Source organism: Glossina fuscipes, unplaced genomic scaffold, assembly GCF_014805625.2.
Source record: "Glossina fuscipes isolate IAEA_lab_2018 unplaced genomic scaffold, Yale_Gfus_2 150, whole genome shotgun sequence".
NCBI lineage: Eukaryota > Metazoa > Arthropoda > Insecta > Diptera > Glossinidae > Glossina > Glossina fuscipes.
This window is the reverse complement of record NW_023998493.1, coordinates 1,923,434-1,939,985: the sequence shown is the minus strand read 5'-3', so window position 1 is coordinate 1,939,985 and position 16,552 is coordinate 1,923,434. Positions and strand designations below refer to the sequence as shown.

The 16,552-nt window shown below is 33.3% G+C and overlaps 1 protein-coding gene across 3 annotated transcripts in view; it reads left to right on the top strand.

Annotated features, from left to right (window-relative positions):
* LOC119641488 overlaps positions 1-14,662 on the top strand; it is a 28,690-nt gene extending 14,028 nt beyond the window's left edge. For all 3 annotated transcript variants that reach the window (XM_038040204.1, XM_038040203.1, XM_038040202.1), the window contains 5 exons: positions 10,081-10,967; positions 12,781-13,018; positions 13,138-13,349; positions 13,522-13,627; positions 13,833-14,662. In XM_038040204.1, the coding sequence (XP_037896132.1) occupies positions 10,081-10,967; positions 12,781-13,018; positions 13,138-13,349; positions 13,522-13,627; positions 13,833-13,936 (1,547 nt within the window). In that variant the 3' untranslated portion in view covers positions 13,937-14,662. The remainder of the gene's footprint in view (positions 1-10,080; positions 10,968-12,780; positions 13,019-13,137; positions 13,350-13,521; positions 13,628-13,832) is intronic.
* The last annotated feature ends 1,890 nt before the right edge of the window (positions 14,663-16,552 follow it).

Here is a 16,552-nt window from a genome sequence, read left to right as displayed (position 1 = left end):
AGAAAAAAAAAAGAAACAGATTTTCAAAGGATTTCAAAATTATTTAATATTTTAATAATTATAATATAATATTTTAAAACTTTACCAAATTCTCCAGAGCACTACCAACAACTTATATATTGACCCAAAGTGAACCATAATGTGATTTAATGGCTTTTGTAAATGATTTAATTCTTGTTGAGAACATTTTTGTTGCCTTCCGTTTACCCTTTTCCTGACTGTTCGTTAACAAATTAAACTATTATCGTTCTGTGTTTCGTGTTCATTTACGCCATCGTGTGGTGTGCAACCCTGACGGTTATTTTGTTCCGTAAAGCATAGCAATCATAGCTTTGCGTGGGTGCATGTGTATATATTTAGTCACTATTTATATTACATAAACGAAATGTTTTCTTTGCTCCGCTTTTCTTTTTTTCTTTTTTCTTTTTGTAATCTTAACACCAACTAACAGATGTATGTTGCCAAACAAACATATATACATGCACGTATATATTCATTTGGTTTGCATGTAGGTTACGCACACCTATATATGAATGCACTTACTATCTGTGCTAATGGGAGTTTATTCATTTACACAAATGCACAGTTTTCTCGATGTGTATTTATATAAGTACTTGCCCGCGATACATATTCGCAAATGTGCGTAAATGTTTACTTGGGTTAGAGATATGAATATTGATGTTTATTAATGCAGTTTTTGTTGTCTATATGTATGCGATTTTATTTGTCTTCTGTGTACCTAGTTGTACGTTTTATAAGTTAAATAGAATTTTTCTGACTATGGATATCATTTGCGGTTGTTGGATACGTATAACAAGAATATTTAAAAAGTCGATAGAAAGACTTTAAAAAAATATATCTCACACAGTCGAATAGTCTTGCGTTAACTTGATTAAGCATTCGGTCATACCCCAAAATATTCTTCTGAAACTCTGTAAATTCTTGAAGAACATGATAATTGATTTAGTCATGGGAATCGATTTTTCTCAAGAGTTATTTTTTACATTAAAGTACCCTTAGTTATACTTTACAGCAAGATGCTCTTATGCACGATTTAAATGGTTTTGAAGGAAATCAATAATTTTAGAGTTGATATTTTTCATTCGTTCTATTTTACTTGGCTTTGCTGTCAGCTACAATCGTTGCGACTTTTATATTGGTAAGGGTTTGGATAAAGATGACTAACAAGTAAGAAGCTAAACTTATAATGATTCGGCAGGATTCCTAATCATGTATTCTGTTTTGCTCGACTTCGAAACACCAAGTCGATTGCTCCTTATATCCCTGTGTAATATTAACAGGTGACCTGAAACGCTTAGTCTGATCTTTCAGTGTTGAATTGTTGAATGATGTTGCATAAGTTGGGTAGTGATCATCACAAAAGAAATAATGCATTTTGTTGAAACAATCAACTATTTCTACTATCTTGAATCCATGCTATTAAAAATAAACAAAAATTTTCAAAAATTGCACTCTTTTCACTTATTCTTTAATTTGGAAATGTAATTCGATAAGGTTTGAATTATGTCAAAATTTGTTGCTTCTTTTGCTTTGATTTTATATTTATGTTTTTCGACTTACGACGCACTTCAAGTAGACGCACATATGCAATGATATATAGGCATACTACAATGCCCATATATAAAAATAAGTTAGAGATGCACAAGTTGACCCGAATTGTTGAATATCTGTCACAAGCCATACTTGTGTGTATAACGTGGTATGTCACGATCTTAAGACCACTTTCTTTTTTATCTCGCTACACTTCAACTCGAACATAGAGTTTCGCTATTCAGTATCTATTTTCTTTTACACTGTACAGTTTACAGAAAACAAGAAGTAATTTCAATAAAATTCTAAAAGTTGTTGTTGTCAAGTAGCAATGAATAGTTGTTACTGCTACTTGCAATTTAAATTTTTTTATATTGTACTTATGGACTGAATTTTCACTGTACACTATTTTAAATTTTTTTGCATCTGAAATGAAAATGAATTGTTTTTGTTTTATAAATATGTAATTTTGTCTTCGTCGTCATCCTTTTTACACGGTTTTCTGAGAAAATATTTAGAGTTTTTCAATTTATACGATTTTTTTAAATTGTGGAACATTTCTCCAAATTTATCATATATCGCTTTTATTTGTTTACGCTATCTTTCTTGCACGGTTTTCTAAGAAACGTATCTGTCGTGTAAAAGAGAATTAGCTGTTAATATATACATATATTTATATTCGCACTCTCTGCACATCATTTTTATTGGGTTGTTTATAAGTGGAAACGGAGTTTTTTCAAACTGGCGCGATTTGCGAAGCGGGCACGAAGAACTTATGTTTCAAGTTTAAAGCTAGTAAGGTGAAAATGCCAAGGAAAAATGGAAAATTGTCACCTTTTTGGTAGTAGTCAACCAAACTCGACTGTAGCCTTGATATCTAGACAAATTTTGAAGGCGTAATGAAGAATTCTCCAAGCGGACCGATAGGAAGTCATACATCGCTGATTTAATTACGCCGTACAAGCTGCACAAATATTTGTAAATTTGATGGAGACTTGGAATTCCGTTGAGAATTGACAACATTTGCTACTCGGACGTGACCACTGCTTATCTGTCCCTCTGTCCGCTCCTTTCTAACAATCACCTTGTTAAACGTACAAGAGCCGTCCCCCGACTGATTGCTTATAAAATATGTAAATACCCACAATATATACATATAAATTTTGTAAATATCTTCTAAGCACAGATAAAAATATTTTGAATCCTATTTCTCACGACATAAATATGTTTATGAAAATTGTCTTCATTCGCTAGGAAAGCTTTCCAAGTCAAAGCAAGTAATCCCTTTGTCATTGTAGTGCTATACCGCAGAAGCAATTATTGTGCAAATAATACAAAACAACTCGCAATATGGTGCAGTTGATGTGTCTGCAAACAATAATATTATTTTCCAAAATAAAAAAACAGCAGTTTTGCTTTATTAGACATTTGCAAATTATATAATAAAGAAATATATTGTTGTAATTAAACAAAAATGCAATGCGGGGAGCTTAATATTCCCACTCGTTTTATCTTTCAAATCTAAACGAAGCTTTTAACAACGCATTAAAGTTCAAGGGATTTTGTTCTCTAGTGCTCAGAGTTTAACAAAATTTGAAAGAACCTTCTCGGGTTACATTATGATCTGAAATACCATTCTTCCTGGCCAAGAATATAAAAAGTTAAAATAACAATGTTTTTTGAGAAAAATTCAAATTTTTGTTATATTTCTGTTTTCCTAAAATGAATTTAAAAAAAAAAGATAAATCACGTTTTTTGAAAAATTTGAATTTTAAAATTTAAGGCTTAAAATTTAAATATAATATTACACTTTTATTAAACTTTACTTCAATTTAAATTCAATTCGTTAAATTCATATCTAAAAACTACATACATCAAGCTAATCTAGATTCTTATGGTTAACAATCTTCAACAACATTTTCAAAGCTGGGGTAGATTTAAAAAAATAAAATTAATTCCAAAAATTGAAAGGACTTGTCGAAAAAATGTTTTTATTTTTTACAGCATTTAAGCTTTGTACAATTCGTGTTCTTTTCAATTGGATGAAACGATTGAAGTAAGTACCATAAAGCGACGAACGCAATTCTGGCTGCAAATGAATCAAATAATTTCTGCTTTGACGACTTGTCGTATAACAGTAAATTATATGTTACATCACAAAAATGATTTTTCTGTGGATTTGGGGTATCTACTATAAGATTCCACTAATAAAAATAGAATTAGACAATGTCAAGAAATTGCTCTTTGACTAAGAAAAGAGAGGTGTGAAGATAAATACGAATTTAGCTAGCAAAGACAACTACCATTTCTGTTAACAAAGCTATGTTAATAACTTAACAGATCTCTGTTAAATAATTACAATTAAGATATATATAGTTGGATTTGAGAGCCTACTGCGTCCATATTAAAAAAAGGAAAATATTTTTGTGGACGTTACACGAGTCTATATGAAAATACGTTTCAAACAAACTAAACAAATTCTGCATATGGGAGCTATTTTTAACGATGTTTTGAAATTTGGTATGTTAGCGAAAAACGGCTATGGAAGAACACCCAAATTTGAGACTCTAGTGCGGCCAAACTAGAAAATGTCACCTATGTTCACCTATATCACGTGAATCTATATAAAAGTACATGTCGAATGAGCAAAGAAATTGAAACTTTCCTTTTTTTTATAAGGACGGAGCAGGCTCTCAAATCCAACTATACCTTAATTGCAATTATTTAACAGAGATCCGTTAAGTCGTTAACAGAGTTTTGTTAACCAAAATAGCAGGTGTCTTTGCTAATTATAGTCGAATTTATCTTCACACCCTTTAAGAAAAGTAGTATTGCGGACCATAGCGGTTTGCTCAAAAACGTTAGGGAAATAAAATTAATTGTATTCGCGACTACGTAGGCGGTAAAAGATTTGCACTGACACCTATTGATATTAAAAAAAAAGAAGAAACGCAAAGAATGCGCAAAGCAATGAAGGTGAAGGTGATGTGTCTCAAATCACACATATGTTTGCGCGTTTCAATTCTATTTAGTTGGTACATAAGTCTTATATACAGACCCTCCACGAAATTCCTGCGTAGAGAAGACCATGGAAACTTGACGTCAATTGAGTTATAACGGCTTCTGCAAACGTCCTCGTAACAGATTGTTGTTCTTAGATTGGGTTCAGAAAGGGATACTGGAGCTCTATCCAAATCAAATATATTTTTGCATATTTTTCATCCATGATCGTTATTACCAACCCTCTGTCTACCGAAAGACGTACAACAGGATGTTGGGCTAAAAGTTTTTTTCATTCCTTTTATTTAAAGTTAAAAAAATGCCGAATCAGTTAAATCCAACTGGCACCTGTCACAGTTGCCTCGGAAAAAAACCTAACCGAATAAGTTATCGTAAGAAATCGTAAGAAATTGTATGAAAATATATATTATAGAAATAATTATAATCATATATATGAATACATATACATAAATTATATATATTTCATATACATTTCACGATGTATGATATTTATGTATGTTCTCAATGTATCTTTCTTTTTCTTCTCGCCTTCGGTTCGAAATCATTATCGAAAGTGGTGGCCTCAGAAGTGGGCATTATAAGTGCGATTTTGGATAAATGAAGCATTGTCTCGACTGCGCGGAGCCGATGCCATCCCGGTCGCACCATCTCGGCCAACACTTTACTTAACTTCGGAGAGTTTGCCTTCGGGTTAAGGTGGGTGGGGTGGTATAATAACATCGTCCTTCTCAACCCCATCTTCGTTAAAATGCTGGACAAGCCCTATGGAGACGGAGTAAGCAGTACAGTCTGTTACTACTTCTTCGTGATCAGCCTTGGTCGCAGTGCAATCGGTCGGAACTGTTGTTGGAATGCGTTGTCTATCGATGACATGCGTATGCCTCGTCAGATCGCCCGGTTTGGCGCGACAATCCTCTGACAATAGGCTCTCCGTTTAATAAACTCGCACTCCATCTTCTTCTCGAGAATAACACGCCACTCTGGTCTGCTCTGATCATAGTAACACTGTTAATAGGCGCATGACTTCTGTATAGTACTAATCTTCAAATTTTTCAATTGTCTTTGCTCCTTCCCTTGCTTATTAAAAATTTATCCATTTCATGGATTTTCTTATTAGGGGTTGACAAATTTTTATTTCTCGATGTCACGTACGGTATATTAATAAACTCGTGTAATCCCATCTGCTCTTATTGTTGATTATAAAAATGTTAATTAATTCTTTGTGGTGTTTAACTTAACACGTTTTTATTTAATGTTTGCTTTTTTGCGCTTGAGATGTGTTGTTTTTATAAAAATATTTCATAACAAATTTACAGGATCTGGCCGCATCTGGCCACGTTGAAATGTGAGCATTAACCATATAGATATACAGGAAGCATTCGCGAAGGGAAAAACGAAACAAACACGTACTTAAACTAACCGGAGAAAAATCTAATTTTCGGTGTATAGTTTCGTTAAACAATGTTGAAAACTGTATAAACACTTGCATATGCATTCATTTAATTGTCAGTGCATACATGATATCAGGTACATAGTAAATAAATACGTGCATGTTGTAATGGAGGACTTGCTTTGTATGAAAAAAAAGAATTGTTTATTTTATTTATTCGTGGTTTTTTCTTTTTTTTACATTTTTTATGACAACAAACATCACGTATTTAAACTCATTTCATATGCGCTGTGAAACACGTTTATTATTATTGTCACGCGGTGAGAAATAGCGTAATAGTCGAAGTAAACAAAAATTAACAGATAAAATATGACAAAAAAAATAAAACTCCTTGTCCGTATTGTAAGAGATACACATATAAAAAGATTCTTGGTGGTAAGGGATAGAAACCGAGTAATTCAATTCAATTCAATTTAGATGGATTTTAATATAACAACGATTTTTTTACATTTTTTTCGGTTCGTTTTCCTCTTTTTAATTAAAAGTTGTTTGTTAGTCTCATTAGTAGGTAACATTCTCTCCGAATCGAATTAAGGTGCATATAAATTTTTCCTTAAGGAATAACACCATTGAAAACAAGTTTTGTCTGACGATTATCTTTCGATAGAAAATACGGGAGTAGAATAATAATATCCGCGAAGGTTATTATGCATTTAACAAATTTTGAAAAGTGAGATTGTTTTAAAAAAGTATTAAAAAGTGGCAACGCCAGAGCATACTGGTCCAAATTTGAATAAAAAAAAAAACAAATATTATTCAATTTGCATTACCATATCCAGAGGATTGCCTAGAAGTCTTTGTCAATATTGATTTTTGTCTGATTGGCAAGCATTCGAATGAAGAATTGAATATTCGAACGCACAAACTCTTTTATTAATAGAATATGTCTGGATTAACTTGTCGAAAATATCCTACGTGGTTCTTTAGAGAATCACGTTTTAAAGAGACTGTAAAAATTTTAACGAAAAAACTGAATATTATTTGAGTTATGCTGTGTGAAGTTTTTAAAAATTGTGTTTCGAAAAGGACGCGTTAAAGCGTTGACGTGTGACATTTTCGATCACAATTAATTTTTTTTTTTTTTATTAGGCCGCAGTCCCAGCACTATAATAGTTTTCTTTCACCCTATCAAAGCAGGAATCGCACATGTTACATTTTAACTTCGTACCAAACGGTGAGTTTCTTCGGAATCGCTTTCAACCTCATAGTTAATCAAAGAATATTTTAATGAAGCCTTATAAACCTTTTTTTCTTAGAAAGGCTTTCAGCACACAATAGAAGCACAACAACAAGTAAGAAAGTAAGATTCGGCGAGGACCGAATCTCGCATACCCAACACTTTGCTCTTCGCATTTTACTCTCGAAGTTCGTTTATTTGATACTCATAACACTGGTATTACAAAGAAAAAATTAATCGCGTTGTCTATCATATTCATTGTAAATTTAACCCATTTTTAGGCAGATAACATATCTTTATTTGAGGGGTGTACAAAATGGTTTTAAACATTTTGTCTTGTTTGCCTTATGCTTATTTAAGCATTAAACCTCAGAAAAGTAAGAAAAATATAATTTAATTACTCATAACTTTATGTGGAGACGGCCAATGCCGCTGATTCCATTTTTGTACTTAGAGAGTAAAGTGTCTTTATATATATATATATATATATATATCCATGAATTTTTCTGTTCTAAATACAATCCTGCGGTTCTTCGTGACATTTACTCCTTGAAAATTATTATTCCGGAGAAATTTTTCACAATAATTCGAGACACAAAATTTTTTTATTAAGTAACATATAAAGTGTACTTGTCTAAGAATCGTCCCAGTGAAATTGCTCTTACTTTTTTAACAGAATCGCCTCGTACTTTAGCGGTCGCACATAAAAAGCGACTATTAATCTCATACCTCTATGCATATTATTGTTACTTCTTAGAAAGCCCAACAGCATGCCCTTTTATGGTTCGGAACTCGTTTTCAAAAGTAAACTGCATCTAATCTTCACGTTCAATCGATGGTTGATAAAGCTAAGTTAACTGTTTGCCTCATGAAAACATGGGCTAAGAAGTTTGCCGAGTCCCACTTCACAAAAAGCTTACATAAATCTCTAGTTAATCCTATTGCCAAGAGTGCATCAGTTGTTTGGTTACCATGCAATGAATGTTATGCGCAGATGCTGGAATTTATTTGCCCTTCGCGCATTGAGATGGGAAGCGCAAAAAACTACGCCCCATTAATAGAGGTACGTATATCAGCATTTTAATCAGCCTAAACCCTCTAGAGAAGAGAAGCCTCACTCTTGCTCTGAATTTCGTAACTAAGTTTATTAATTGTGAAGTATGACTTTTGCCCCTGGTAGACGAGCTGGCGTTTACTATCCCACGTAGAATCTGTAGGCGTTGCTTTGTCTATCACCTTTTAGAAAAAAGTGAAAATGGCCAGAGATGAATCGTAGAAAAATTTAGAGGAGCTACTATCCTATGCGTATCTTCCACAAGCTCACCTGACATTTAGTTACACCTTACGGATCACTTTTTCGGCCAATCCTCAGATAACGTATCGTATATCGAATATCATATTAAAAAAAAATGTCCAAACTTCAAAATTTCTCGACAGAAAACGCTGAGCATAAGCGTTTCGGCCACACTACGGTGTAAAAATATCTTGCTTTAAACTTTGCGCAATGAAAATTAGTTCACAATAGTAAAATTTAACTGTATCAAATTTGCACCACGCAATTTTATTCTCTGAACTTCACTTCATAAAAGGATTCTCATGTAAGTTAAGGGAACCGATTTCATTTCCAATAATTTATTAAGAAAATTAGCACGTAAAGCTAATTTGAAATGAAATTTAAGTGTAATAAATTTAAGTAATGTATGGCTATTTTTAAAGGCTCCCATGGAAACAATGAAAGAAAGTATAAAGCTTTGTATTTTATCAGACAAATAAATGAAGAATGGCGGCTTTGCCCGACTATAATATTTTCTGTTCTATTTCATCCGGCAATTATAGTTCATAAACTTGAAGAAATTCGCCTTTTAAATTTATTGCAAAATTCTCTTAAATTTTTCTTCAGCCTAGGCTTCTAACTTGACTTTAATAATCAATTTAAATGTGTCTATGAGATACATCAATATACGCGAAAAAAATGAATAAATTGTACTCTTCTTGCGCTGTTAGTGCTCCTTTGTTTTCCTCCTTCGATCTTTAAGATTTTAAGAGATTCCTGTGTTTATACAAATGTTCTGCTTATTTTACTAATAATCAAATGGTAGAAAAGTTATCGAATTCACGTGAAATCTAAATCTTTTAAACCCACTTTATTAATTTTCCAAATAATACTTGATTTAAGGCGACGCAATAGATCATATATTGTATATATGTATATATATATATATATATATATATATACGATTGCGAAGTGGCTATTGCTCTTAGAATTAGCATTGAAATACAAGCCTACCATTTTAGAAAACTTTCGCAGAAGCTCACCGATAGGTAATTTTTTTTTATTCTCTATATCGCTTGAATCCCGTAAACTTATTCTGATGAAAAGTGTGTCTTTATGTTTCAGCAAAGCTTAATTTTTTATGACATAAACAGAGATTTTTTAAATACTTAAATATTCTCTGCAAAGGAAAAGAAAAACATAACTTCTGTTTAATAAAAAAAGACTAAAGTAAGTGCGCAGTGAGCATATGCAAAGTGACAGTTAAGGATAATTGTGTGCAAAAAAAAAAAAAACGGAAAACAGCAAATCAATGCATAAAAAAGAACTGAAATAAAATATGTAGGTAAATGTGGAGAAGTTGCAAAACGCACTTAAGTAGACAATCATTTGAAATTGGCGAAACGAAAAATGGGAAAGGTAGTCGTTTGAAGATCGAAAGCTAATTGACAAACATTAAGATTGGATTCTATGCAATGAAAAGTTGAAACATGTTTTGATTAGGTCGCGCAATCATTTTTTTTCTTTTCATTGTAAACAAAAGAAAAAATTCACGAAGTACATATTTTTAAAATTCATTTCTGTTCGTTATTTGTTTGCTTCATGCAGAGTTAAGCGTATGCGATGCCAAATTGCCTCAACAATTAGTGACACTTTTGTGGCAACATAACGCAACTGTATCTAAGGAAAATCCAAATAAATCTTCCAATAGAACAAACAGTTTGAAGACTACACCTGCCAGAACAACCACAACAACAGAAACAACAGCATCATTAGCAATAAGCGGCCTTGCTGGTCTATCATCACATACACATGACTTGGTCGCAACACCAAGCCTATCAACGTCATTATCGTCAACTTTAATAAAAAATAACAAAAATTTACTCGACTTGTATGCATTGACCCCAGCTGTTGCGAGCTTAGAATCTGCCGCTTTGATCGAAGAACAGCCATTAACACAAAATTCGATAACGACAAATTTACCACAACCCATTACAATACAAGAACAACAACAAGAACAATTTACAACAACATCATCTGCCGCCTTCTCACCGATAACTAACCCAAATTCCGATTACTCTGAGGAATGGTTTTATTCATTGCCTCCAAATGCACTAAGCACTGACGTTGATAGTGATGCTGGCACTAGCGATTTACCGCCATTGGATGAAGAACAACAAGCAATAGCTGATTTATTAACCAAAGGATTTTCTATACCAACGTTTTTACCACCGTTTCCGGTTTTTGCTGTAGCCGATTTACCTGCCTATTTGAATTCGGTATCGACAACTACAACAGCCACCACCACTACCGCAGATACCACATTCGAACAATCAGCTTTAATGCCGAATCTGTTTAATAGCAATACACAAGAGCAGCATTTATTTTTGGACAATTCACTAACAGGCAATGCGCACATATATAGAAACTCGACTATGGCAACAACAACAAATATAACCGTACAAATGGGCAATCATGCCTACATGCCATGCCATGTGAGTAGAATATTTAGTTTGAAAGAGAGTTGTTTTTGTTTTTTACCAAGCATTCTATGTGGATTAAAGCTTACGTGAGACAAGTAAGCGCTCAAAAAAGTTTTAAAGACAACTGAACCGAGCAAAGATTAATTTTTCATAAAACTTCTTTTTAAATATAGACAAGCATTTAAAAAAATTTTCAAAAATTACGTAAAATCGATCTACAAATTTATAAACAATTTCCGTGAAACCATGCCTTTAAACAAGACGGTATTAACAAAGATAACTTTTGCTTTGTGTAATTACCTAGGCAAACGCAACAAATTTTTATATATATAAATATATGTACGTAACTGTAATTCTACAGATATTATTTATACACTAACAACGATATGCTTAATGAAATATATTATCACAACTTATTAAAGAATTATCCTATACGAATCGTGGTGCCGGGTATATTGAGTTGTGCTAACGTATGTAACATGCAGGAGGACTTAAGATGGATCCATCTTTTATTATACCAATTTGATTCGAAAATGAATCGGAATCGATCTAAGCCTATTTAACCGTCTGTCCATGTAAATTTGTGCTTAATCTCCAGGTCGTAATTTTTGAGATATTTTGATGAAATTTAATATACAGAGGTGCTTTTATCTAAGAATGAAAACGATTTGAATCGGTCCGCTTCACCGACCACCCCAGGATAGATCTTTAGATCTTTACTATTAAGCAATTCGCACGCTTTCCTTCGACTACTATATTGTTGAAACTTCTTTGGCACATATGTGTAAAAATCTAGTGCTGACAAATCCATCCCGATGAGCAATCCCGTCTGCTTTTGGGTGAAATGATACAATGCTCACAAACGATTCGTAGATATACGGCTGTAGCCCTAAATACTGCTTAGTAACGTCTCTCTGTAGCACAACGTCTGTCGCATGATAAAGTTGAGCAAAAAGACGAAGACGAACATCGTAACGGTCACACAGTCTAGCGGGAGTTAGTACATAGCTTGGGGGTTCTCGCCAGCTTAAAAGCACATATAATGTCAAGAAAATTGCATTCTGATGAGTCAGTACTCTATATCTTACGGAACTCCTGTCCACAACTTGTTTGGGTGACTGGAGGCTGGGATATCCTTCCCACAAATTTTAGCAGTGTTCATCAAAAAAGTTGACATTTATTTTGTTTTGAAGAAAAATTTTTTATGAAGCAATCCTTTCGCATATTAGGACCTATGCTGCACATAAAACGACCGACTTTCCATGGGATGGACAGTGTCGGCGTGTCCTCCAGGTGTGTTGAAGCTCTTTTGGGCAAGATAATGAAGGTCATTAGAGTGTAGTTGCATGGTGAGTCGAAATGCGTAAAAGTGTGGCTACATACTGAGTTTAACCCCTTTATAAAATTCACTGGCATCACGGATATCAGAAGTCCTCGGCGACACAGTTTCGTCTGATTAATGGGTTCTGGTTTCCACAAGATCATACAGCTAAATCACAAACCTAAATATTTAAGACCTTAGATAAGCCTAGTGTTTTCCAAATGGAAGGATTTTGTCCGTAAACGTTCCCTCATTTTAATACTTCATGTTGGTTGGGGCTGCTATAGCGTGGGAGATTATTTTATTGTTTGGACAACGATGGGTAACGCAAATACTAATCCGCTTGACATAAAATGTCGTGTAATCAAGTAACCTATATTTTATGTTTATGTTATCCACTACTAACTTATCGTTTCATATCTATTAACTACAATAACTTCCAAAACACTTGCTAAGCTTCTTATTATTATCGACAGAGAAAAATGTTTAATTTTCTATCTACAGATTCATCGTTTACAAAATAAGCCCGTGTCATGGGTACGTTTGCGTGATGGTCATATAATCTCGGTGGATCAAACAACATTTATAGCTGATCAACGTTTTCAGGCTATCTATCAAAATGACAATGAATATACCTGGTCGCTGCAAATCAAATACGTTCATCCGAGTGATGAGGGCTGGTATGAGTGTCAAGTTAGCGTTGAACCCAAAATGAGTGCAAAGGTTTATTTAAAAATTGTTGGTAAGTTATAAACAACAGCGCAGTCAACACGTGAGCTTTGTCAACCTTCAAAAGAATTATAAGAGAAAAACGTATAAATAAATTGCTTTTGTGTTGCAATTCACATTTACTTTGAACAGTGCCACTCACCGAGTTGATTGGTGATCAAAATCGTTTTGTTAAGGCTGGCAGTAAGGTGGTGTTGCATTGTATAGTACGCGGTACCCTAGATCCGCCACAATACATTATATGGTTTCGTGACAAAGCGCAAATCGGCGACGATAACGGCATGGGCTGGTATTCACAATTGGATCGCAATATATTTGGAAACAGCGAGGATAATCAGAATACGGTAATTGCTTTTGTTTGTTGTCCGCAAGAAGAAAAAAGCTTTTGCTTGCAACCAAAAGTCAATTTGCATTAGAGTATGTAACTATGCATGATTACACTAAGGAAAGCAGTAACACAATGACCGAATTATTTGTATATATGTGTTTTGTGTGTATTGTCCTGTACCCTTACAGATTGGTTCTTTAATTATACCCTTTGTACGTAAAATGGATTCGGGTAATTACACTTGCCAGCCATCAAACAGTGCTTCTGTTTCGGTACATTTACACGTTTTAAGTGGTAAGTGCAAAACTGTATTCTTTTGCAAGAAATGTAGAGCAAACGCTTTTAAAAAATAATTTTTAACTTGTTTAAGTAAGATTACCAGCGATTAACAATAGCAAATTGTAAACATTTATAATAATTGTTATGACTTTTGTTATTTCCTTTTGATTGTTTCTTTGTTTACCGTTTTTCTGGTTCTTTTCATTTCTCGTTTACTTAGGTGACTATTCAGCATCTGCCATAATGTCTACTGGCAACAATTATACCCTGAATTCTTACTATCTATTGCTGTTACTGCTGTTAATGTCCTTCTATAAAACGTGACTGGACTTTAAATGCTAACTATATAAAATTAACTAACCATTTCGGTATAACACTTAAACATTATAAAGAGTTAGTGGTAACGCAATCATGTGTACATATACAGAAAAGCGATTAATTAAAAATAATTAAAATTAATTTTTAAGAAGAACTGCAGAAAATTTGTGCGGAAATTTGTACTATAGGAATTTAAAAAGAAATATGAAAGAAAAAATTAAAAGTTTTTTACAAAGCTCTCCAAAAAATTCTAAACATCTTAAACTCAATACAGCTTTCAACAGAATACCTAACAATCAATAGAACAAAGGGGTCTTAGGGCCAATCTTATATACTCGCCACTCGAAGCAAATATATCAAAATTCAATTTTTTTTCTTAATTTCTGTGATGCCAATGGATTTGAGGCGGGACGAAACGAAACACATTTATTTAGATTTATATTTGACTTTTGCTTCAACCATACAAACACTGGACCAATTTCCGTTTTATGCCCTACACCACTTGTGCTATAACGTATATTAAGTTTATGCCTACAAATATTGCCCGAGTATAACCCGAAGAATCAAGATAAATTCATCTTCTATTATATCGATCGATTTAGAAAAATTTTCTGAATTTTCCCTTTGCTTTTCTCTGTCTCATATTCTTGGGTCCAATTTACGGGACTACATTTTTGAGATATTTTGATGAAATTCTGTACATCGACTTGTTTTGTATCAAGAACGAATAGTACTGATCGACCATTTCCCGCGGTATGAATAATTGCATTAAGCGAAGTGGTGTAGGCTATAATGTTCCTACTTGTTTTTAAATCGTGAAATTGGTTTAGAAATATGTCTGGTTATATGACTGGGAATTCTAGCAAACTATGAAATAGAACAACAGTTGAAAGTGAACGCGAACAATGTGGGTAGGGGTAGGGGTAGGTAAGTGTGTATTACTTCGAACAAAGATCGAAAGTGTTAAATGGACATTCGGTACAATATATAAATATAGCTATGTATACATATATATATACAAACGCATAAGCTTCAAATATAAGTCAACTTATCTACGCACGTTTATCCCTTTGTGCGCTTCATATAGGATTTTTTCTCATGCTTTCTCGACGGTGAGTATAATAACAAAAAGAAGAAACTACAAAGTTGTGAAGTATCAATAAATGTGTTAGCGTAGATTACAAATCAAAACTAATTTTAAAATAAAAACAAAATTTAGAAAATGGTCCTAACACCAAAGTATACAGCATTTTATAAAGCATAATTAAAAAAAATATATATATATATATTAAAAAATAATTAAAAAGTGTACGCGGTCTAACATTTATGTATATACATGTGTTCAAAATCCATATAAATATCACTGGGCAGTTTAATTAAAAATTTTATTAATTTTTAACAGAGAAAAACAAGCAAATTGGTTTTTTAAACTGAAAGCTCTACAATTCTCAAATAAAAACATGAGTAGATGGAGATCTTTGATAACTTAGCGAAGCACTTGTCCTTAGGCTTCGGGGCTATAAGGGAAAGATAAAAATGAATGGCATAATAATTTCTATCAAATCGGAATGGAATTTGGTGGTCTGGTGGTGCATGCAAAATATCGGTTCGGTTCCATTCAATTGTCATCCAATTCAGATCTATCCAATTCAGCTTAATTTAACGCAATTAAATTTAATTTAATGCAAGACAACTCAATTTAACCTGACGCAAATTGATTCAATTACAAATTTCTAAATAACATAACGGGTGCACATATTTTTCAATACAATGATATTATCTCTTAATATATATTAAAGTATGATCGATTACACCGGCAAGTCGTGTAACACAATAATGAGAAATGCTTGGACTTTATAACGTTTGATTTTACCATATTTCATTGAAAAAGAAGCAGACTTGTCCGATGCTTCAAAAATAAAGCGACGTAGCCATTTTTATATCCACCACCCAAGGATGAGAGGTATATTCATTTGGCCAAAACGTTTGGGACGCCAATAAGGAATCTTCTCTCTTTTCGTCTGCCCGCTTGCCCATCTGTATAAAATGTCTGTTGTAAAAAACGTCCTAGCCGCAAAAATGAAACTATCTGAAACATTTGAAACATGGCGCTTGTTGAAAATGAGACTGGTTGGCTGAAGGACACGTCTACAGTATCACGTAAACTGGGAGCACTTCTTTGGCTTTTCCTCATTACTCATAAACTGTAGAAGATAAATTTAAAAAATACGATCGTATCTTCTGTGAGAGATGTTGTATCGAAATGGAAAAAATCGTCCACGCCTTCTTAATTTTAGAATGTATCGTACATAATTTTCAAAAGCTTTATAACGCGCAGAACCAAAATTCAAAAAACCCATAAAATATAAAAGACCTTGGCCAGTTTCAAATTCGGAATGCGGTTAAGAATGTCCCTCTGTTCGTCTGTCTATCTGCCCGTCTGCGCAACTGATGATATCGCTTACAAAATTGCAAAAGAATTCGAAAATGACACAAACTTTTCTACAACGTCGGCACGTCCATGTCATGAAAGCGGTGAATAGCTTTCTTTTCCCTGTTTTTCGCTTGTTATTCACAAAGTACCATACAAATTTCCACTTTTATTCTAAAAATAGAAAAAAT